General features: G+C 49.9%; 1 protein-coding gene across 2 annotated transcripts in view; it reads right to left on the bottom strand.

The window, feature by feature from the left end:
* MNT (MAX network transcriptional repressor) overlaps positions 1 to 21,643 on the bottom strand; it is a 94,232-nt gene extending 72,589 nt beyond the window's left edge. Inside the window, exon 1 of one of the 2 annotated variants that reach the window (XM_063146842.1) lies at positions 21,314 to 21,643. In XM_063146842.1, coding sequence (XP_063002912.1) covers positions 21,314 to 21,383 — 70 coding nt within the window. In that variant the 5' untranslated portion in view covers positions 21,384 to 21,643. The remainder of the gene's footprint in view (positions 1 to 21,313) is intronic. The other variant, XM_063146841.1, reaches the window with a different exon arrangement.
* Positions 21,644 to 23,370: the final 1,727 nt, after the last annotated feature.

The following is a 23,370-nucleotide window of genomic DNA, read 5'->3' as shown; positions in this document are numbered from 1 at the left end:
TGCACATCAGCCCTGCAATGCTTCAAATGGTGAACGCCCCCCCCCCAACAAATAGCCAGAGAGTTGCGAAGCAGCCGAGCTGAGCAAATCACTCAACCGCAAGAGGCTGTAGAAAAAAAAACCTCCGTTGAAAACACCATGTGGGCGGAGGGTGTGTGTGTGGGGGGGTGCTAGTCCTCAAGCACGTGCCTCCCTGATGCACACTTTGGAACGCAACACGACAGGTCAGCTGGACAGCAGCCAGCCACCAAAGCAGGGCTGCCGTGCCTCCCCTCCCTCCACGCAGGCGACACAGAACACGTCACCGGGACGTCTGCCCGGCCAATCCATAATCCCAAAAACCCAGACAGAAGCGGGAGGGGTCTGGGATCTCAGTTTTGCAGGCGGCATAGAGAGGGTTGGTGGGTGAGGAAACAGAAGGCACTGGTCCTTTGCAGGATTACGCAACTGCGTTCCAGAGAGTCGAAAACCACATGACAGAGCGAACCAAAGAGCTGCATTCCGCAAGCCGCGTTCCTCTACGTTATGCAAACCTGTATGCATTTGCTGTTTTATTCATCCTTTATTCTCTAGACAAGACAACGCAGGGATTATGCAGGAAAGCAAAGCCACAACCCTATTACAAATTCGTCTCAGGCTTCCGCTTTGGCTTCTCAGATTTAATACCAGGAATTTTCCAAACCTCCTTCCGCAGTCTTAAGGGCTAGTTACTTGGGTTTGATTTCAAAAAATAAAGGCTACGTTTCTGAGAATGCAAAACACCATGCACTTGTAGGTACGGGTCATGGAATCCAGAAATCCTTGACGATACCCATGTTCCTGAAGAACTGAACTCTGGATCTCTCAGGAAGAAGACAAACTAGCTCTCGAGGTGGGGCGAGGGAGGTGGGAAAAACTCGCTCACGGAAGAAAACAAAAATCTCAGAGAGGAAGAGGCTTTGCACTGTGGAATTCTACTATAAACTTTCAAGAAGCAGCTTACAGCAGGACAGCAGAAACAATCATCAATAAATCACCTCACCTCAGTTTGCCGCACCCCCCTTTTCTTTTCAAGCAACCAAGTCAAATATATATATATATATCCCCATTCGGTCCTCTAAACCATTTGCAGTCTTAGCAAGGTCCTAAACGGCTGCCATTGCGCGGACTTGGTGGATCTTGCTGTAGAGAGAATTCCATCACCACCAAAAAGGCCCTGTAACTCGGGGAAGTCAGATCTCCCTACGGACAGCGGCAGCACCTGAAGCAAGCCATTCTCCCATTATCCTCACTGTCAGGGGAGGGTGCTATAGAGAAGGAGCCCACCCACCCCATGGGATCTGGGCCACAGGCTTCTTGCAGCTTTAAAATGGGGGGCGGACAACAGGTGCCTGTTGCCTAAATTCCTGCCGCTCTCAGCCCTCTGCAAGATACCAGTTCAGGCCTGTGGTAAGGGAGATGCCTCCCTCCCTCAGCAGCCCACTGGGCAGGGAAGGGGGGGGAGAGGAAAAGGTGGCAGGGAGAGAGGGAGAGAAAGGGGGTGGCAGAGAGGGAGAGGGTGGCAGAGAGGGAGAGAGAGAGGGTGGCAGAGAGAGAGGGGGAGAGAGAAAGAGGGTGGCAGACAGAGAAGGAGACAAAGGGGTGGCAGAGAGAGAGGGGGGCAGAGAGAGGGGGCAGAGAGGGAAAGGGGGTGGCAGAGGGAGAGAGAGAGAAAGGGGTGGCAGAGAGAGGGTGGCAGAGAGAGAGGGTGGCAGAGAGAGAGAGGGAGAGAGAAAGGGGTGGCAGGGAGAGAGGGTGGCAGAGAAAGAGAGGGAGAGAGAAAGGGGTGGCAGAGAGAGAAGGTGGCAGAGAGGGAAAGGGGGGTGGCAGAGGGAGAGTGAGAGAGAAAGGGGTGGCAGAGGGAGAGAGGGAGGCAGAGGGAGAGAGGGGTGGCAGAGAGAGGGAGAAAAAGAGGGTGGCAGAGGGAGAGAGGGAGAGAAAGGGGTGGCAGAGGGAGAGTGAGAGAGAAAGGGGTGGCAGAGAGAGGGTGGCAGAGAGAGAGAGGGAGAGAGAAAGGGGTGGCAGGGAGAGAGGGTGGCAGAGAAAGAGAGGGAGAGAGAAAGGGGTGACAGAGAGAGAAGGTGGCAGAGAGGGAAAGGGGGTGGCAGAGGGAGAGTGAGAGAGAAAGGGGTGGCAGAGGGAGAGAGGGAGGCAGAGGGAGAGAGGGGTGGCAGAGAGAGGGAGAAAAAGAGGGTGGCAGAGGGAGAGAGGGAGAGAAAGGGGTGGCAGAGGGGGAGAGAGGGTGGCAGAGGGGGAGAGAGGGTGGCAGAGGGGGAGAGAGAGAGAAAGGGGGTGGCAGAGAGAGGGGGAGTGAGAGAAAGGGGGTGGCAGAGGGAGGGAGAGAGGGAGAGAAAGGGGGTGGCAGAGAGAGAGAGGGAGGGAGAGAGGGAGAGAAAGGGGTGGCAGAGAGAGAGAGGGAGAGAGGGAGGGAGAGAAAGGGGTGGCAGAGAGAGAGGAAGAGAGAGGGGTGGCAGAGAGAGAGAGGAAGAGAGAGGGGTGGCAGAGAGAGAGGAAGAGAAAGAAAAGGGGTGGCAGAGAGAAAGAGAGGAAGAGAAAGAAAAGGGGTGGCAGAGAGAGGAAGACATTACAAGGTTGTTGCGAGGCTAACCGTGTAGTATGGAAGGTGAGGCTGAAAGAGGGCAAGCCAGCCCAGGTTACCTCGCGACTTTTGTGGAGGAAGGGAGTGGACAAGAGTGGAACCTGGACACAGCCAAGGAACCACTTCTACAAGAAACAAAAACCCACCTAAGACATCCCCGCCATTACGCCATTATTCCGTCCTTCCTGTGACTCTTACGCCCTCCTCCATTTTCAAAGCTCTCTCTTAGCCTGCAAAAAACGACTCATGGCTTGGAGAACGAACTTCCCTGCTCGCCTGGGTGGGTTGAGGTTCACTGGCCCAGCTCAGGTAGGTGGCACATGACTCAGATTCGAACTCGTACCAGGGAGTCACCTGCCATGCCAACGTGGGTTCCTAGAATGGCCGGTCAAGGTGCATCCCTGTCCTTGAATGGTAGCTTGTAGCTCTACAGCCTGTTCAACAGGTCGCCACTGGCCAATCCCCAGGAGACGGCCGAGCCCTCCCCTTCAGGGCGGCTAAACACCTTCCCAACTCCAGAACATGGACGCCAGAGGCCCTCAGGATGGGTCCAGACGTTAGGCCAAACCATGGCTTGGCACGCCCCAAACCAAGGTGTTATTTAGAGCTACGGTTTGCCATCCTCTCACCGTCCTGTGAGTCGACTCCCATGTCCAGGATGCAGCCGCCTCTGAAGGCAGCGCCATGGCCATAACCACGGGCCGACAGTTCAGAAGCTGCGACTGAATCACAGTTGGCACAAACCTGGCTTTGCAATGCCGAACAAGCCCAAAACCATGTTCTCCAAACCGTATTGGCCCACAGCAAGCCATGGTTTGGCAATAAAACCAAGGTTAAGATTCTTAGGCCATAGCTAGACCTAAGGTTTATCCCTGGATCATCCAGGGGTCAAACCTGTTCATCTAGGTGACACACAGGGGATCCAGTGCTCAGGCAGGGGCGATCCCGGGATGATCCCAGGATAAACCTTAGGTCTAGCTGTGGCCTTAGTCAGGTCTTGGCCCAGGGCCTAAACTCAGACACTCGCAGACCCTCCTAGAAAGCCTTGGGGAGAAAACAGAAACAAATGAAAACAAAGAAAAACTCAGAAAAAACTCCTCTCCCCCCCCCCAGTGATTTTCTGGGGATTTGGGGGGAGGGACACCATCCCCCACCCCCCCACTTGAAGCCTTTATATCTCTCTCGGTCAGCCCTCAGAGGAGATGTTACAGAACCATGAAGGGCTGTAGCGCAGTGCTAGAGCACAGGTTTTGCACGGAGAAGGTCCCGGGTTCAAAACCTGGCTTCTCCAGGTATAGCTGGAAAACACCTGTCTGAAATCCTTGCTAGTTGGACCAGGGTCACTCGGTCTCTTCCGCGGGCAGCGCTTTCTAAAGCAAAGCCTCGCCAAACCCAGAGGGCAAGTTCAGAAAAAGACCAAATGAATCATCATTTCCCAACCCAAAGCTTTTGGGGAAACTCCCAGTGCGCCACAGAACCATCCGCTTTGTCATCCATTTATCATTGCCGATCATCTGCCGAACAGCCTACGGATGGATGGTTCGGGCTGAAAGCCCAGGCCCACACAAATGAGACTTTCAGCTAGGAAGACAGCCAGCGAGATCTGGAATATCCGGCACCCCATTCAGGACAGAGTCTAGTAGCCACAAATCTACCTTGGGTATCAGACTTGCAACTCCCTTATTTGTAAAATGGGAACAGGCGATCTACAAAACAGGAACAGGTGATCTACAAAAAGGGAACAGGCGATCTACAAAACGGGAACAGGCGAACTACAAAACGGGAACAGGCGATCTACAAAACGGGAACAGGCGATCTACAAAACGGGAACAGGTGATCTACAAAACGGGAACAGGTGATCTACAAAGCGGGAACAGGTGATCTACGTTGCTTATCCCCAATGTGAGGATGAATTCCGGGAGTGGGGGGAGGTTGTGAATCAGTACCAAATGCCTCCCTTGTTATTTGTATTGGGCTAGTCATCACCATTTCTAAAGCACTTTACAGAGAGCGTTTGAAGTGCTTGCTGTTTATTAAGTAGAGGCTGGCGGCTCCGATCCAGTATGGTGGTGAATACGCTCCGGGTTTCTATCAGAACCAGTCAGGACTATAAGGGAGATCCTGACTGAAACCTGGAGCAGATTCACACACACCCACTGATGTCGGAGCCACCAGCCTCCACTGGTCTACTGGAAGGATTTTGACCTAACTCCCAATTGTTGTAGATTGGGTTGTTGAAGCTGAGTCCGTCCCTAAGAGAAGCAACATTTCGTTTCACTGCTCCACTCCTTGGTTAGCCACTAGTAGGGTGACCCTATGAAAAGGAGGACCGGGCTCCTGTATCTTTAACAGTTGTATTGAAAAGGGAATTTCAGCAGGTGCCATTTGTATGCAAGCAGCACCGGGTGAAATCCCCTCTTCATCACACCAGTTAAAGCTGCAGGAGCCCTGCCCTCTTTTAAATCTGGTCACTCTAGTATAGCTCCTGCAGGTTTAACTGTTGTGCTGAAGAGGGAATTTCAACAGGTGCTGCATGCATTCAAAAGAAACCTGTTGAAATTCCCTTTTCTGCGCAACTGTTAAAGATACAGGAGCCCTGTCCTCCTTTTCATTGGGTCACCCTAGCCACTAGACTAGTTAATTCGGACAGTATGTCCATCACTTCCAACTTCTGTAACACAGATGGCTGAGTTGTACCACGGGGCTCAAAGACGCTGGGGAAAGCCCCCAAACCAGCAAAGGGCCTCCGTGCCTGCCCAGGATTCTCCTCTCAAGGACCTTCAGAGCACATTGTGGTGGTTCATCCTCAGCACCAGGAATGTGCGATGTAGATCAATGCTCCCATTTTACAGATGGGAGAAATGAAAGACTGACACTCATTCATTCATTGATAGCCTTCTCCTCCAGGAATTTATCCTCCTCCTTTTTAAAGCCGTCCAAACGGGCGGCCATCACTACATCTTGTGGTAGTGAGTTCCATAGTTTAACTCTGCGCTGTGTGAAGCCCTTCCTTTTATCTGTCCTGAATCTCTCACCCATCAGCTTCATAGGATGACCCCATCAGGTTCTAGTATTATGGGAGAAGGAGAAAAAGGTCTCCCTCTGCACATTCTCCACACCAGGCATGATTTTACACACCAGTAGGCAACGCACAGCTTCATGGGGTTAATTTCAGCACTTGCTTCCTTTTCTGTTGATCCAACACAGCTGGGTTCTGCCAGGCAATCTGATCTGGTCTTAACTCTAGCAACGGGAAACCCTTTCAGTGAAAAGGCCTGCTAGGACAACCCCTGTTTTAAAGGACTTTTAGAAGAAACCTCAGAGAAGCGAAAACGCCCAGAGCGCTCTTGGGATGTTGCCTGCAACCGTCACGAGGGAAGACGAACGCGCACGTACCAACACGGGTGACAGCTTCTGCTTTCCCGCGAGTAGGCGACTGGTTTTCCTGCTACACTTGCTAAGAAAAGATTGCTCCACAAGCACCCTGGGAGGTAGGTCAAACAGAAGGAAACACGGCACAGGAAAAGAAATCGTTGCAAAACAAAACCAGCAGGGTCGAGGAGGTGAGCATCATGACCGACAAGGGCAAAGAACTTGAAATACGGAATTTGCTTTCCGAGAGAGCCACTGTGATGAAGTAGGGGCGGAGGAAAGGGGCAATAACCCCCCACCCTCAATAAAGTGGGATGCCCCTTCATCCACGCACATCGTGCCTCAGAGACTGGCAATGGAAGCCAGGGACCGCTAGCTGCTGCCTCCTGCCTTAAAAGCTCCCGGAGCCTCCCCCAACCTGACACCTGCCAGATGTGTTGCACGGCAACACCCACCATTCCCAGCCACCCTGGCAGCTGCAATCCAACACAACTGGAGGGCACCAGGTTGGGGAAGGCTGATCGACAGCCTCACCACGGAATGGAGCCGCTCACCAGCCACCCAAAGGATCACAGCCCGGCCCTCGTATCCCCCGGGGGAAGTGTCCTTTGCCTACTTAAAGCCCCTGTTGACCTCCTGCTAGGCGGCTTGAAAAGTCCAGGGAAGTGGAGCAGAGATAACCTTGGGCTTTTTCCTGCATTGTTAGGGGCTGCACAAAGTGGAACTCGCAACGAAAAGTTGCAGCGTTGTCAGGGCTCTAGCCGGCCATGCCCTCTTCCAAGATGGTCCGTTCCGTTTCCATTCCCTTCTCCTCTATGGCTTTCATTGATTCCTTCCCAGTCACCCCCATCAGTCAGGATTGTGCCCACTGAGTGTGCTCAATTGTGTTTTGTGAGGGGTTCCCCCGAGGATTCCCCCCCCCCCCCGCAACTTCTTCTGTACTTCTGCAATCCGGGCTCCACAATTCAAGAAGGACGCAGACAAGCTGAAGCGTGTTCAGAAGAGGGCAACCAGGATGATCAGGGGTCTAGAAACAAAGCCCTATGAAGAGAGACTGAAAGAACTGGGCATGTTTAGCCTGGAGAAGAGAAGATGGAGGGGAGACATGATAGCACTCTTCAAATACTTCAAAGGTTGTCACACAGAGGAGGGCCAGGATCTCTTCTCGATCCTCCCAGAGTGCAGGACACGGAATAATGGGCTCAAGTTACAGGAAGCCAGATTCCGGCTGGATATCAGGAAAAACTTCCTGGCTGTTAGAGCAGTGTGATGGTGGAATCATTTACCTAGGGAGGTTGTGGGCTCTCCCACCCTAGAGGCCTTCAAGAGGCAGCTGGACAAGCATCTGTCAGGGATGCTTTAGGGTGGATTCCTGCCTTGAGCAGGGGGTTAGACTCGATGGCCTTGGAGGCCCCTTCCAACTCTGCTATTCTATGATTCTATGATTCTATGAATCTCTTGAGTTTCACAAGCCTGATTCCTCCCTCTTGCACATGGGTCATGCTGTTTTGGCTACACAAAGGACCGCAACTCAGAAGACAGAGATCGCTATTAGTTATACGAATGCTGCAGCAGCTGTTCTCAACCGGGTACCCCTTACAGATGTGTGGGACTACAACTCCCACCATTCCTACCCAACATGGCCAGGTTGGAAAAGGCTGCGATACCATGCCTCACCAGGACCACCGCCAGGCAGGCAGCTTGCGTAAGTGTTTGCTCTATGGATCCCCATTATCTGAATCCATCCAAAGCAGATTCAAGACAGACAAAAGAAAGGACATTGTTAACCCATGGGACTCACTGCCACATGGTATGTAAATGGTAGGGGGCGAGCAATACAATCATGAGTAGCCAGGATACATAATGAAACCTCCAAGTTTAGGGGCTGCGTACCTCTGAATACAAACTGCAGTAGCCACCTTGCCCTGTTCACAGCCTTTCCGGATGCATCAGACTGGCCACTCTGGGAAGCAGGACTCTACACACGCTGGACCCTTGGTCTGATCCGGGATGCTCGTCTGATTTTTCTATTGCTCTCGGTGGAACTGCAGGAAGACACCCATGCACTCATCGTGCTGCAGTTGTTAGATCCTTTCTACGCTTCTACTCAGCACCAAGTGCTTCACAATCTCCCGCCCCGTCTCCCCGTGCCCCGCCAGGGGGCTATTTGCCCAATGCAAATACGATGGGCAACACGACTGAACGGAGACCTCACTCCAAGCCCATTCCCAGTACTATCCTGCCTGTATGTTGCTGTTTCTTAAACGCCCCAAGTGTTCTTACACATATCTTCCCAAGAGATACAAGGATCTCTTGGGAGGGATGAACTGCAGTGACCCTCTGCTCTCCTTTTTAGAATCACAGAATAGTAGAGTTGGAAGGGGCCTCTAAGGCCATCAAGTCCAACCCCCTGCTCAATGCAGGAATCCACCCTAAAGCATCCCTGACAGGTGGTTGTCCAGCTGCCTCTTGAAGGCCTCTAGGGTGGGAGAGCCCACCAACTTCCTAGGTAACTGGCTCCATCATCGTACTGCTCTAACAGCCAGGAAGTTTTTCCTGATGCTCAGCTGGAATCTGGCTTCCTGTAACTTGAGCCTGTTATTCCATGTCCTGCACTCTGGGAGGATCAAGAAGAGATCCTGGCCCTCCTCTGCACCACAGCTCAGTGACAGAGCATTTCCTTTGCAGTCTGAAGGTCGCAAGTTCAATCCCTGGCACCTCCAGTTAAGAGAATCAAGTGATGGAAATGACCCTTCTTGGCCCAAAACCCGGGAGAGCTGATACCTCTCAGTGTAGACCAGGGTGGGGAACTTCAGGCCCGTGGGCCAAAACCAGGCCTCTAGCATTCCCCCGAGAGCCACACCTCTTTCCCCAGCCACCAGTTCACCTTCTGTGTATCCCCCCCTCCCCATTCTATAAAGTTGAAATGCCTCTCTGAAGGCTTAAATTACTGGCAGACAGAGCTTTAAGCTAAAACTTTCAGCGGTCTAGCCCAGCACTGGTATACGCAACGCTGGGCGAGATGAATAGCCCTGCATGATCTGAACTGCTATGAGGTGGCTCTGTGATGCTCGCTTCAGGGAAGGGACAGTAGCTCAGTAGCAGAGCGCCTGCCTCTTGTGCAAAAGGTTGCAGGTTTGATCCCAGGAATCTCCAGGTAAAAAGATCTCAGGTAGTGAAGGGTTACTGCTCTCCACTACAAATTTTACCATCTCCGGTTGGTTCGCCAACTACAGCCTCTCCTGGACAGGGATAGCTTGGCCACGGTGGTACAGGCATTGGTAACCTCAAGATTGGATTACTGCAACGCGCTCTACGTGGGGCTGCCCTTGAAGCTGCTCCGGAAGCTGGAGCTAGTGCAGAATGCTGCAGCTCGGCTGTTGTCTGGAGCTGCCCCTTTCCAGCATGGAACTCCTCTGCTGAGGGAGCTGCACTGGCTGCCTATTCGCTACCGGGCCAGGTTGAAGGTTCTTGAACGTGTGTACAAAGCCCTAAACAACTTGCGACCAGGATACCCGAGAGAGCGCCTTCTCCCTTACCAACCTGCCCGGTCACTGAGGTCATCCGAGGGCCTGCTCCTGGTGGTTCCACCTAGACCCATCCTCCGATTGGAATCCACCAGGGGAAGAGCCTTCAGCGTGGTGGCCCCCCTCCTGTGGAATTCCCTGCCTCTGGAGGTCAGGCAGGCGCCGACCTTGTACCCCTTTCGGCGCCTCCTGAAAACATCTTTATTCCAAGAAGCCTTTCTCTAACATGCAGCCTTGGATTACTGTAATTGCTTCTTTTAAATTTTGTTTTAACTGCTTTTATTCTGTTTTTATTTTCATTTTACCTTGTACGCCGCTCTGAATTTTTTCAATGGGGAGCGGTATATAAATATTCTAAATAAATAAATAAATAAATGATACTAAGAACATATAAAAACACAACAGCCTGTTGGATCAGACCAAGGGTCCATCTAGTCCAGGTCTCTGACCACAAAACAACCAACCACATGTCAGCCGGGGGACACACAAGCAAGACAAGGTGCAACAGCACCCTCCTGCCCATGTTCCCCAGCAAATGGCATACATTGTCTTACTGCCTCGGATACTGGAGGTTGCACTTAGCCATCAGGACTACTAGCCATTGATAGCCTTCGCCTCCAGGAATTCATCTAAGCCCCTTTTAAAGCCATCCAAATTGGTGGCCATCACTACATCCTGTGGCAGTGAGTTCCAGAGTTGAAGAAGTCCTTCCTTTGATCTGCTCTGAATCTCCCACCAATCAGCTTCATAGGCCAATGGGACACCTTGGGATGAGGACTCTTCGCATGTTCATATGATCTGATTGACATTTTATTTTTTTAAAAAAATGGGTAGAAAGAAGAGAGCGAGGCAGTGCGGTGTAATGGTCAGAGTGTTGGATTGGGAATCGCGAGATTCGGGTTCTAGCCCCCGCTGCGCCACGGGAGCTCATTGGGTGCCTTTGGGCCAGTCGCTGACTCTCATCCTACCTTACAGGGTTGTTGTTGTGAGGATAAAATAGAGAGAAGTCCTGTGTAAGCTGCCTCGGGTTCCTTGCAAAAAAGGCAGGATCTAAATGTAACAGTAATACTGAAGTCTGTTTCGTTCACATTTTTTTCAAGCACCTTTTATTCCGTCCCATTTCTGCATCGGTTTGCATTTTTAAAAAAAACTGCGCCAAAAATACGTGTGTGCTTTTGAGCACTATTTCGCCTAACATGCTTATGCTTTGCAAGCACTTTCCCATAATATACGCCTTTTTGTACACTGTTTTCCCTAATGTGTGCATTTTTATTCACCATTTCATTTAATGCACACATTTTTGTATTCCCCCCCCCACCCCATGGGAGAACTTGCACCCAAGCTAACTTGGGTTCCTTTGCAGGAGGGAAGAACATGGGATAGAAATCTAATAAATAAACGCAGGCCATACCACCTGCCGTCCTTTGGGAGGCCCAACATGGACAAGGAGAATTCAGGAATTCGGCGGTACAGAAATTAAATAAATAAATAAAGGAAGATACAGCCATGTGATATCTAAGTAGCAGCTCTCAAGCTTTTTTGCTATTATTATTATCATCATCATCATCATCATCCTGCCTTTTGCCCATCCTGCCTTTTGCCTGGGCCTCAAGACAGCCTTACAAAATTTAAAACATACGCAATTTAAAAACCTATGAAAAGAAATACACGCAAGTTAAAAAATATCTTAAATATATTACAATGTTAAAACATTAAACATTTAAAATACATGACAATTTTAAAAGTCCTTAGCATAGACGGAGGCCCAGATTATTCGCCAAAGGCCTGCCGGAACGAAGAAGTTTTTGCCTGCTTCCGAAAGCCCGTCGAGGAGGGAGCCGGTCTAGCTTCCCCGGGGAAGAGAGTTCCAGAGCACTTGGTTTGCTTTTGTGGTTGGAGAATTTTGATTTCCCTTTCCTTGAGTGACTCATCAGCGAAACAAAACGTTTCAGGTACCTCCCGTTGCCTGCCTCGCGGGTTTCTGTGCTGAAGGGGCCCCACCGTCATTGCCACGCAGTCAACAACGGGCAGGTCGAGAGAAGAAACCGAGAAAGGGGACCCTCGAGAAACCTTTGGCCACGCTGGCTGTATCTCTAATACAGAGGTGTGGAACCTCCGCTCCGCAGGCCCAAGGGTCCTGCAGCTGGCCCGCGGAGCCTCCTTGTGGTCTTTCCACTGGGTGGGGCTTGTCCTATAAGCCCCGCCCCTGAAGGAAATCCCCATTACCTCTGAACTGAGATTGGACGAACCACTGGGGATGCCCTTAAATGCAGCTCCCAGTAGGGAGTCACAAGGGGAACTGAACTGTTATCTCCGGCCTGAGAACAGCAGGAGCGCAGATGCGCAAAGCCAGGAACTTCTTGTCACGCTGATGGGCACGGAACACTGTGCCTCTCAGCAGGGAGAAAGGCAAGATGGGCGGGGCTATATCAGTGGGCGTGGCCATGGTCGCTGACATCATGCGGAGGGCCTGGGGGGTGCGCAATTCGGCAATACACCCCATTCTGACGCTGCACCCTGACTCTAATGGCATTCCTAAAAGATTTAATTACAATTTCACAAAGCAGATAGCGCTTCCGCACAGCAAGGCACCCGTAAGTCAAGGAAAAAGCAATCCAGGTCGCTCTGAGCTTCATGAAATTAAACCCGGGGCTGTTAACAGAGGTGGGATTCACCTTTGTCCCAAGCAGGGGTGAACAGATTCAATGCCTGGGCATTGATGTGCGTGCTATTTTATAGAGAAGCCAGAATTCAAGCCAGGAATCAACAGGGAAAGCAACAGAGGGAGATGAAAGAAGAGGAGTAGGAGTAGAAGAAGAAGAAGAAGAAGAAGAGGAGGAGGAGAAGAGGAGGAGGAGGAGGAGGAGAGGAGGAGGAGGAGGAGGAGAAGAGGAGGAGGAGGAGGGGTGTGTGACATGGAGAGACATGACACGAGGTTTACATTATTTAAGAAAACTTAATTGCCTAAGCCAGGGGGAGGCAACCTGGTAACTTTCCAGTTATCTTGGCCTACAATTCCCCCAAACCCCATCCAGCATAGCCAGAGGTCGAGAATTATGGGAGTTGTAGTCCAAAATATCTGGAGTGTGAAAGGATGCCTACATTGGCCTACTCTGTCCATTACCAGGGTGTAACTGGAATGGGCTCAGGCACCCAACACCTCTCTCTCTCTTTCTCCAATGAGTTACTGCACCTAACATCCTCCCAATTACACAGAACGCTCACTCAGCTGATCGCCTATGGCGAGCAAGGATTTGTATTCAAGCAACCAGACAAAGAAGCTTTACAGAGCTTGGTTCATCTCTTATAGACGATCAGGATACCAAAAGGAACTGAAACAAGGCATAGGATGGTCATTTTTGTGTACCCCATCCCATGCCATGGAGGAAAGTTCTCATGAAATCATTCTACTGATTTAAAATACAATCAATTGAGTGTGTCCTGGTTTACCCGTGCAGCAGGATGATGGGGTAGAATCCTGAAGTGACAGAGTGGACAAGTGGGGTGCGTGTGCCGTGTTTTAATGCGCTGCCCTGTAATGCAAAACAAGAACTCCCCGCTATTAGAGAACTAGCACATCAGGAAGAAGTCCTACCTCATCCTTCGTTCTCCTGGCTGTGATAGCTTACAACTTTCAAAGGAGTACTGACATTTTGTTTTTAAACACAGAGTGGAACATTAAAACAAAAATGATGGGTTAGATCCAGGCTTAGTAATACTTAGAGCAGACCCACTATAATCCATGGGACTTAAGCCCCTTTGATTTCAATGGGTCTACTCTAAGGATGACCAAGTCTGGATCTAATCCACATGTAGCCAGATGTGGTACAGTCTTCCTTCTACCCTCTGAGGATGCTACTACACCATTCTCCTGCACAGGAAGGCCAGGCTGGATTTTCAGCCTGATCATAGAATCATAGAATAGTAGAGTTGGAAGAGGGCTATGAGGCTATTGAGTCCAACCCCCTGCTCAGTGCAGGAATCCACCCTAAAGCATCCCTGATAGATGGTTGTCCAGCTGCCTCTTGAAGGCCTCTAATGTGGGAGAGCCCACGACCTCCCTAGGTCACTGGTTCCATTGTCGTACTGCTCTAACAGTCAGGAAATTTTTCCTGATGTCCAGCTGGAATCTGGCTTCCTGTAACTTGAGCCCGTTATTCCGTGTCCTGCACTGTGGGAGGATCGAGAAGAGATCCTGGCCCTCCTCTGTGTGACAACCTTTTAAGTATTTGAAGAGTGCTATCATGTCTCCCCTCAATCTTCTCTTCTCCAGGCTAAACATGCCCAGTTCTTTCAGTCTCTCCTCATAGGGCTTTGTTTCCAGACCCCTGATCATCCTCATCACCCTCCTCTGAACACGCTCCAGCTTGTCTGCGTTTTTCTTGAATTGTGGAGCCCAGAACGGAACGCAATACTCAAGATGAGGCCTAACCAGGGCTGAATAGAGAGGGACCAGGATCTCATTGCATGGCACTGTGCGTACCGGGGGCAGGATCTCTGCTGGGGATAGATGGGCACATTGTAGCCTCCTCAGGGCAAAGACCTGTCCTTTTTCCTTACACTATACTATAACGTATCATGGCCATCGTCAGCAGCAAAGAAATTATGATGCTCTGTTTCATGCCGGGCAAAAAAATTGAATAGTTATTGATGTTGTCTGGAAAGATCAGGTCTGAAGGTGACCACATCCGAAGAAACGGCAGAAACTGCAGCACTGAACGCTGCTCTGTCTGTCTGTCTCTTCCCCCCCCCCCCCCCGCACACAAACGGCATGAAATTAGACATGTGACCTAGCAGGTCTAAGGCTACCTAACCTCCCTCACAGGGTTGCTGTGAGGATAAAAACAGAGAAGAGGAAGGCCTTGTAAGCCACCTTGGGTTCCTTGCAAGAGGGGGAAAAGTGGGATTTAAATGTCATCATAAATAAATGGCAATGGTGTTGTCAGCAAGGCCCAGATTCCCTCCTTGTGGAAAAGCAAACATGCAGGCAGGACAGAGGCATTTCAGAGGTTACAGATAACGCTTGGACAGCTTCGTAAAGACAAGGAATTGATTCAGAAGAACACAAACATCAGCCACTCATTCTTAGGAGGACATGCAGGTATTAAGGGCAACCCATATAAGACATGTATTATTTTTAAACAACAGGCTTAAAATTCATTTGCCTATACGCAACTTTAAAGAGAGTACAGGCAACTGAAGTAGAGTTAAAAGGAAGGTGTCCTCCCACATTTACCTACCTGCACATTAAGGTAATTGTCCAAAACCCTCCTCCAGGTACCCCTGCCGAATGAGGCCGGGCAGGTGGCTACAAGATAGAGGGCCTTTCCAGTGGTGGCACCCCATTTGTGGAATGCTCTCCTTGCACCAACTTTATGACCTTCTCGGAGCAGTTAAAGACCTTTTTATTCTCCCAGGCAGTTTAAGAACTGCTTTGAGACCCTATTCTGCTGCTGGTGGTTTAAATTTGATCTTATGATGTTATGATGCTTTTAATCTTTGCTGCCAGTTTTATTCTGCACTCTTTTTATTGTTTATTTTAATATGTGTACAGTATTTTTAATGTATTGTACAACATCCAGAGAACTTCAGTTATAGGGCAGTTTGGAAGTACAACAAATAAGGGTGCAACTTTATGGTCTTTGGAGAGTGTCCTGGGGACCGTAGCACTTTTCGAATTCCCACTTCCCGAAATCATATATACTGCTATGACTTTAGGAGGGGGACCTAAAGTTCCAACACACACCCGACCCCTCAGAACCACCATGGAAAGATCTGGTCCATGGCCCCTGCTTTCTCAGGTTGCAAAAGTGACCTTAAATAACCTCACAGAGATCAAAAGGGGGGTGTTCTGGTGGACAGGGAGATGAGCAGCCAAGATACAAAATAAATACGTGCTGGTCTGAAAACAACAGAATGAAATTTAATAGGGATAAATGCCAAGTTCTATATCTAGGAAGTAGAAACCAAACGCACAGTTACAAGATGGGGGATACTTGGCTCAGCAATACTACAAATGAGAAGGATCTTGGAATTGTTGTAGATCACAAGCGGAACATGAGCCAACAGTGCGATATGGCTGCAAGAAAGGCCAATGCTATTTTGGGCTGCACTAATAGAAGTATAGCTTCCACATCACATGAGGTACTGGTTCCTCTCTATTCAGCCCTGGTTAGGCCTCATCTAGAGTATTGCGTCCAGTTCTGGGCTCCACAATTCAAGAAGGACACAGACAAGCTGGAGCGTGTTCAGAGGAGGGCAACCAGGATGATCAGGGGTCTGGAAACAAAGCCCTATGAAGAGAGACTGAAAGAACTGGGCATGTTTAGCCTGGAGAAGAGAAGGTTGAGGGGAGTCATGATAGCACTTTTCAAATACTTAAAAGGTTGTCGCACAGAGGAGGGCCAGGATCTCTTCTCGATCCTCCCAGAGTGCAGGACACAGAATAACGGGCTCAAGTTACAGGAAGCCAGATTCCGGCTGGACATCAGGAAAAACTTCCTGACTGTTAGAGCAGTATGACAATGGAACCAGTTACCTAGGGAAGTTGTGGGCTCTCCCACACTGGAGGCATTCAAGAGGCAGCTGGACAACCACCTGTCAGGTATGCTTTAGGGTGGATTCCTGCATTGAGCAGGGGGTTGGACTCGATGGCCTTGTAGGCCCCTTCCAACTCTACTATTCTTTGATTCTATGCAAATCTTATAGCCTTTCCAGCCACAGCCCCACCTCTGGAAGCAGGCCTCCTCTAGACAGGCTCAGAGGAAAAAGGGGTGGGGGGAGAATGACCAAGAAGCAAAACTCAGCAGCCTGGCGGAGGATTGGATACTCTGAAGCCTCTGAGTTCAGAAGCCTCCTTCTAATGCAGGCTTCCTCAACCTGGGTTCTCCAGATGTGTTGGACTACAACTCCCATAATGCCCCAGGCTGGGGCATTCTGGGAGATGCAGTCCAACACATCTGGAGCACCCCAGGTTGAGGAAGGCTGCTCTAATGGGTGGCAACATCATGTAGTTGCACCCTAATATGAAAGAACAAAATTACATTTAAAAGATTAAACCTATGTAAAGCAGCAAGCAGAGTACAATTGGCAGAGACGCAGCTGCCCGCTTTGCAGGGCCTGCGTTCAGGCGGGCCTGCATGGATACCTCCGCTTTACTCTGAGCCACCAACAAACAACCCGGATATCTGGATTACAAATCTAGGGAAAGAGGAAATCAGTCTTCAGCATGCCAGGTGTTTGATCTGCCCTGTTCACGCCTCGCTACTATTTGCGTATCAAAGCCACGCCTGTATGTTGCTTAAGGAACCCCAGTGAAGCTATTTAAGTAGTAAACAGAGTCACAGAGATGCTCCCGTTTTAAGGACAGTCTTCCAATGTCAGATCAAAGAGGGCCAGCTTTGGCACCTGGAAATTTTGGGCAGCTCAGGGTACCCCAAGGTCCTGCCCACACACCCCTTGGGGTACCTGCCATGGCTTCCCCTTAAATCTAAATCCTTGCCCAGCACTGAGAGCTAAGACACCCTTTTAAATTCCCACAATGCTCCTGACGTAGCATCATTATGGGGCATTCTGGGAAATCTGAAAGGGTTAACAAGGCACAGGTGACTAGTGCTGTTTGTAGCAGTGGCACTGTTCAAAGAGGACAACTTCTCTCAGGGGCCCCCTCAATATGGATCAGAGATTGAAGATCCTTCCAATCCATTTTCACACAGCAGCCAAATTGGTGTTTCTGGGTAGCCCAGAAATTAGGGCTTTGAAGGCAACAACCTACCAGCCGCCGGTGCTCCGTGGCTTGTGGCCTCTGAATAGGGAGGTTTCGTTGCACTATCATGGCCAACAGCCCTTCACAGAGCTGCAACCTCTATGGATGTCTTTGACGGAAAGCTGATCTGTTCTATTGCTCATCCAAGACGTTATTTTGTCCCTGGATCTTATAAGTGGCTTCCAACATGGCTTCTTCTAAGCTAAGAGCCCTGCAGGGTCAGAATGAGGGTCTATTCATTCAGCATCCTGCCTCCCACGGCCACCCTGAGATCCTTGTGATATAGGGTGGGATACAAACGTCTAAATAAAATAAATAAAAGGATATTGACAAACTAGGAACGTGTCCAGAGAGACCAGGAAAGGCTGAAGGAGCTGCATATGCTTGGCCTGGAGAAGAGGTGATTAAGGCCATAGCTAGACCTAAGGTTTATCCCTGGATCGTCCAGGGGTCAAACCTGTTCATCTAGGTGACACACAGGGGATCCAGTGCTCAGGCAGGGGCGAACCCTGGATGATCCCGGGATAAACCTTAGGTCTAGCTGTGGCCTAAGAGACAATATGACAGTTCTCCTCGAATATCTGATGGGTCGTCATATAGAGCAAATATGTCTTCTGCTGCTCCACCTGGAAGGATCCGAACCAACAGGGTCAAATAACAAAGAGGATTTCGACTCAACATTAGGAAGAACTTCCTCAGAGTATGATTATCTTTTTTGCCATGGAACAGACCGGTTTCTTTGTCCGAGGTTTTTACGCAGAGGCTAGACGGCCACCTTCTAAGGAATGCTGTAATAGAGGGTTTCCTGCATTGCCGGGCGGTTGGACTAGATCAGTGGTCTTCAACTGGTGTGTCACAACCCAAAAATGGGTTGCGGCAAAGTTGTCAACGCCATGCTGGGCATAGAAAAAAAATTGTGAAGGTGGGTTGGGAGTGCGAGGTGGGACTCGGGTCTGGACCAGACTGGATGATCTTTTGAGGTCCCTTCTATGATTCTATGCCTCCAAGAACCTCAACAAGCAGGGCATGAAACAACTAACTCTCTCCAACAACGAGTTTCCAGAGGCAAACTGCCATCACAGCTAATATTATTTAAAGCATTTATACCTCACTTTTCAGTGGTTGACAGACCAAATCTCCACCGAACTGTCAGCACGACAATCAGCCAGTGCGGATACTGCTGTTTTGCCCCTGGCTGCAACACACAAACACACACAGACACACACCCTTCCTCCTATGAAATGTGGTTTGGAAACAAAAGAGATTTCAGCATGCTACCTCTCGGGATTTCCTCTTGCTGTCATTATCGCTATTCGTTATTATATCAAGGCAAGGTCAGTGCTTCATTGGCAAGAGACATGATGAATTCTGTTTAAACGTTAATCCCATTTCACCAGTAAACAGAGGCACAGGTTGTTGTTTTCAGCAGTGTCCACAGCCGCATCCACCTGTGCAAATATTGCTTGTTGTTACAAGGCACATTAGTATATAATATTAATGGGACCTGGATTAAAAAACCTGGGCTGAGAGGAAGAAATGAGATGGCAGCTATGACAGGTCTCAAATCTGCCCAATGCACTCCTCACGATTACTATGCTAGAACAATATACATTCCAATAATATACCCTTCAGTCCGCCTACATGGATACTGCTTTTGCACCACGAGCCATAAACAAATTAAAATGAGGTCTGGATTGTTCATAGATCTATGTCGCCTGTGTGCGCGTGCCGCTGGTATGTTTTTACATCAGTGTTCTTTCGTACTTTATAGAACGTATTTTAAACGTGTGCTTTTTTTATTTTGGTGAACAGCTCAGAAAGCTTCGGCTATAGAAATGTAATAAATTAAATGATTAAAGACATGGGGTGTTTTTTTTTTTCAGAATTGCGGTATATGGGATGTGTTGTTTTATTTTAGATCTCCCCTATTATTATTAAAACGGTTTTTTTTTAATTCTAGAGCAAACTCCACACTCCGATCTGCCTGCATGAACACAGCAGTTGTACTATGAACCAGAAAATAAATAAATAAAGATCTGAAGTTTATATACATATGTATAAAAAGATTAGATTGCAGTATAGAAGGGACCCGTTGGCTCTCAGCTTCTTCCCCTGCGTTGACTTTCGGATTCTGATTCTCACGCCACAGACAACGGAGGGCAGGCCTTCTCCGCCCCACCACCCGCGTGTACGTATACGCAAGGGCGCGCTCACACACACACACGCACACGCTCACAAACGCGTGCCCGCGCGCACTGTTGCAAGAATGAAACCGCACCTCCAGCCAGCGAGAGTCACCCCAGAGGGCGGGTCCCCAGCGCACGTGGTCGGGGGCAGGGCCTGGACACGTCGTCAGCTCTCCCCACAACCAATGGGACGCGTTTGGAACGCAGAGCAAACACGCATCGTTCCAAACCCGGGGGGGGGGGGAAGGAAGGGGGGGCAGGAAAACACGCGCCGCCAACGTTCCATTGTGCCCTTAGATCTCCAGCACGCGCGACCGCGTCGCTTCAGCAATCCGCCCCCCCTTGCCCCCCCATCCACTCTCTCCATTTCCATGTCATTTTCAGTATGCCCAAGTGCAAAAGCCTCCAGCAGCGTGTCCCCACAAGGCAACCCGGTCGATTTAAGTCCTGGTTTTCCCCCTCCCTCCAATAATAATTCGTTTTATTATTAACGAATAATCTTGCCCAAGGAAAATTGCGTGATGGTGTTGGTGGGGGCAGTGGGATAAAGGACGGGTTTCCTCCCCCTTTTCTAGACAGCTCGATTTTTATTTTTTAGATCAGGGAGGTATCAAGAGGGAGGGGGGGAGGTTGGCGCATAACTACATGACATCGTAACCCGCTCCTGCAAACCTCCCCACCTCACCCCCCCCACCGACGCGTCTTGGAGCTTCCACGCGTGTTTTGCTTGCGTGGAAGCGGGCCCGGGTTCAAGCGTTTTAAAGGGACCAAGAGGAGAGCAAGGAGGGGGGTGTTTGATAACCCTTGCAACCCCCGCATCCAATCCACGCATAATGACCAATTAATCAGCGGTCATTATGCGTGGATTGGACGCGGGGGTTGCAAGGGTTATCAAACACCCCCCTCCTTGCTCTCCTCTTCTTACACTGCAAAGCAGGGAGAGATCCGTTCTCTCTCTTTTTAAGAGGGGGGGGAGAAACCCAGCAGACGCGCCACCCTGCAGGAAATACATTTCTCTCTCTCTCCCCCCTCCCTCGCACCCAGGTCACTATGTGTCAGCAAATCCACAGCAAACGCAACACGACGCGGAGCGCAGCAGGCAGGCAGGCAGCTCTCGAGGCGCTGCGCGCCTTTACTCCCTAGGAGTAAGTCCCACCGAACTCCATGGGGCTTGCTTCCGAGGAGGTTCAAACCGGCCCTACCGGCTGCCTCTCCCCCACCTTGCGCGAGAGTTTTCCCACCCCCACCCCAAAATCCCCCCCACCCCACACCTTTCCACGCACCCCGCCCAAATTTCCATTAATAACCAAACACGGGAAAACCAGGTTTCATTGCAACATCTCAGCCTGAGAAAGATGAAACAGACATGAAATCGACATCGCCGCCGCCGCCTCTCCGCAACAACCCGCCAAAACTATATTCCGGCTTCGCTAGGCTTGAGCCAACCGCGGGATCCAACGCGCGTTTCCTCGGGAGTCAGTGCCAGCGAATTCAATGGGGCTGAACTGCCGAGGGATGGCTGGCGGTCCTGCGCGCTTGCCGTGGGGCGCGCGCGCGCGGGTAGGTGGGTGCGTGGCTGGGTCCCATTGAACAGAGTTGGGGCTGGATCCCCAGTTAAAACCACGCACATCACACTCCTCGGATGGTGTTACGAAGTTGGTTTCTCTTTGCACAATGCAGGCAGGGTTGTGGGTTTTTTAAAATATTATTATTATTTCATTTTTGGCAGGACCAATCCTACATTTAAAACACAAACCAACCCACCCCGATTTGCATTTTGCTCGTCTCCCCTGTGCCCCCCCGGCCCTCCCCACCCCACCCCACGCCGCCACCCCACCCCTCTTACCACGTGTCTTCTGTTGCTGAGCTTGCCATTCCAGAAACCTGGCCGCTTCTAACAACGTCTCAATGCTCATTTCTTGGGGCTGCGTCTCAGTGGAGGATCCAAAGTCTGGGGAGATTTGCAAACCCCAAAAAGAAAAGGGGGGAAAAAAAGTATAAGAGGAGGGGGGAGAGAGAAACGCCGAGCTCACCGCCTCCCTCGCAAGATCTGTGGCTTTTGGGGGTGGTTGCAAAAATAAAAATAAAAAATAAATATTAAAAGGGGATTTTAAAGCGCAGCTAAGCAATCGCCCCTCCCACCCAGCGCCTCTGCGAAGCTTCCAGACAAGAAAAAGGCTTTGTAACAAGATGGCGATGTGTAACAGAAACACAACAAGAAAAAAAGGGGAAAAAGAGAGCGAGCGAGGGACTGACCGTGCCCTCAGCTACTACACCGAGAGTTGGAGGCAGAAGCCGGACCGGATTCGTGCAGGTCTCCAAACCGGAGCGCTTCTGCTTTTTGACAGGAGCGGAGTTTCCGCTTTCGCAGGCAGCAGCGAGTGACTCAAAAGGTTTTCCTGGGCGGCGCCGCTTTCAGGCTGCACGTGGAGCCTGGCATGTTTGGGTGCTCCCAAGCCGATTAAAAACAACGACGCATCCTTGCGGGTAGAAAGCTAGGGTGTCAAATACACAGCCTAGTTTCCCCCCTCTTTAGAATGCTATATATTTTTTTAATGTGTATGAAGCATTTCTTTCTTTCCTCCCTTAGACCAGCATGGATCATATCTATTATCTACAGCCTTGAAGTGGTACAGTCCTGGGGTAGGTGGGGAAGTATTACGATTCGATAATGCTGCATTTGTAAATTGGGCCCGTGATAGTCAACCGAAACAGGCGAGGCACAGATTGCAATTAAAATTCCATACAAGAATCACGGGGCAGCTTAAATGCTGCCAAATTCATTGAAAGGCTGTAGCACAGCCTTTCCCCAACTTGGCGCCCTCTGTATGGGCTGGACTACAGCTCCCATCATCCTCAGCCAGCAAGGCCGCTGGATGATGGGAGTTGTAGTCCAACACGGCTGGAGGGCGGCAGATTAGGAAAAGCTGGTCTCACCGAGTTATGAAAGCAGCCATCCCAATCAATGGTTCTTTTTGCCATAAAGTTCACGGTATCATAACACCCTCTGTGGATGTTTATTATTATTATTATTATTATTATTATTATTATTATTATTATTATTATTATTTATTACATTTTTTAATACCACCCAATAGCTGAAGTTCTTCCTTTTGCAAGCAGTCCATGTCTGCCCCCTTGTCGCATTTCAATATACTTGACACATGCACTGGTCCATTTGTGTGTTGAATTGTGCAAAAGTTTCTTGGGAACGGACTAGTGCACACAGAAGTGTATTTTAAAGGTTGAAGCAAACGTTACAGTGCCCAGGGATGAAGTGACATGGCAAAGAAGGTCTGCTGCATTTAAATTCACTTACCAGATCTGTTGGGCTATTTGCGTTTAGAAGCAGTTGGGAGGCAAAGAGAAATGTTATCTGTTTGCTTCACAACTGAAGTAATGTGAACATCTAAAAGGGTCATACGATCATTAACAGTGCCACCCTATGTATGTTTAGACTGGAAAAAGTCCCATAGATCCCAGCAGCCCTGATGGCATGCTGGGACTTGTAGGACTTTTTTGGTCTAAACATGCATAGGATTGCTCCCTAAGATCATTAAGATCATTAAGAACGTAAGAGCAGCCATGCTGGATCAGACCAAGGGTCCATCTAATCCAGCACTCTTGTTCACACAGTGGCCAAACAGCCATCGGCCAGGGATGAACAAGCAGGACATGGTGCAACAGCACCCTCCCGCCCATGTTCCCCAGCAACTGGTGCACACAGGCTTATTGCCCCGAATACTGGAGATAGCACACAACCATCAGGGCTAGTAGCTATTGATAGCCTTTGCCTTCAGGAATTTATCCAACCCCCTTTTAAAGCCAACCAGATTGGTGGCCATCACTACATCTTGTGGTAGTGAGTTCTGTAATTTAACTATGCGCTGTGTGAAGAAATTC

The sequence above is a fragment of the Elgaria multicarinata genome, chromosome 22 (assembly GCF_023053635.1).
Source record: "Elgaria multicarinata webbii isolate HBS135686 ecotype San Diego chromosome 22, rElgMul1.1.pri, whole genome shotgun sequence".
NCBI classification, from domain to species: domain Eukaryota; kingdom Metazoa; phylum Chordata; class Lepidosauria; order Squamata; family Anguidae; genus Elgaria; species Elgaria multicarinata.
Note: the sequence above shows the minus strand (reverse complement) of the source record. Positions and strands in the feature narration are given on the sequence as shown.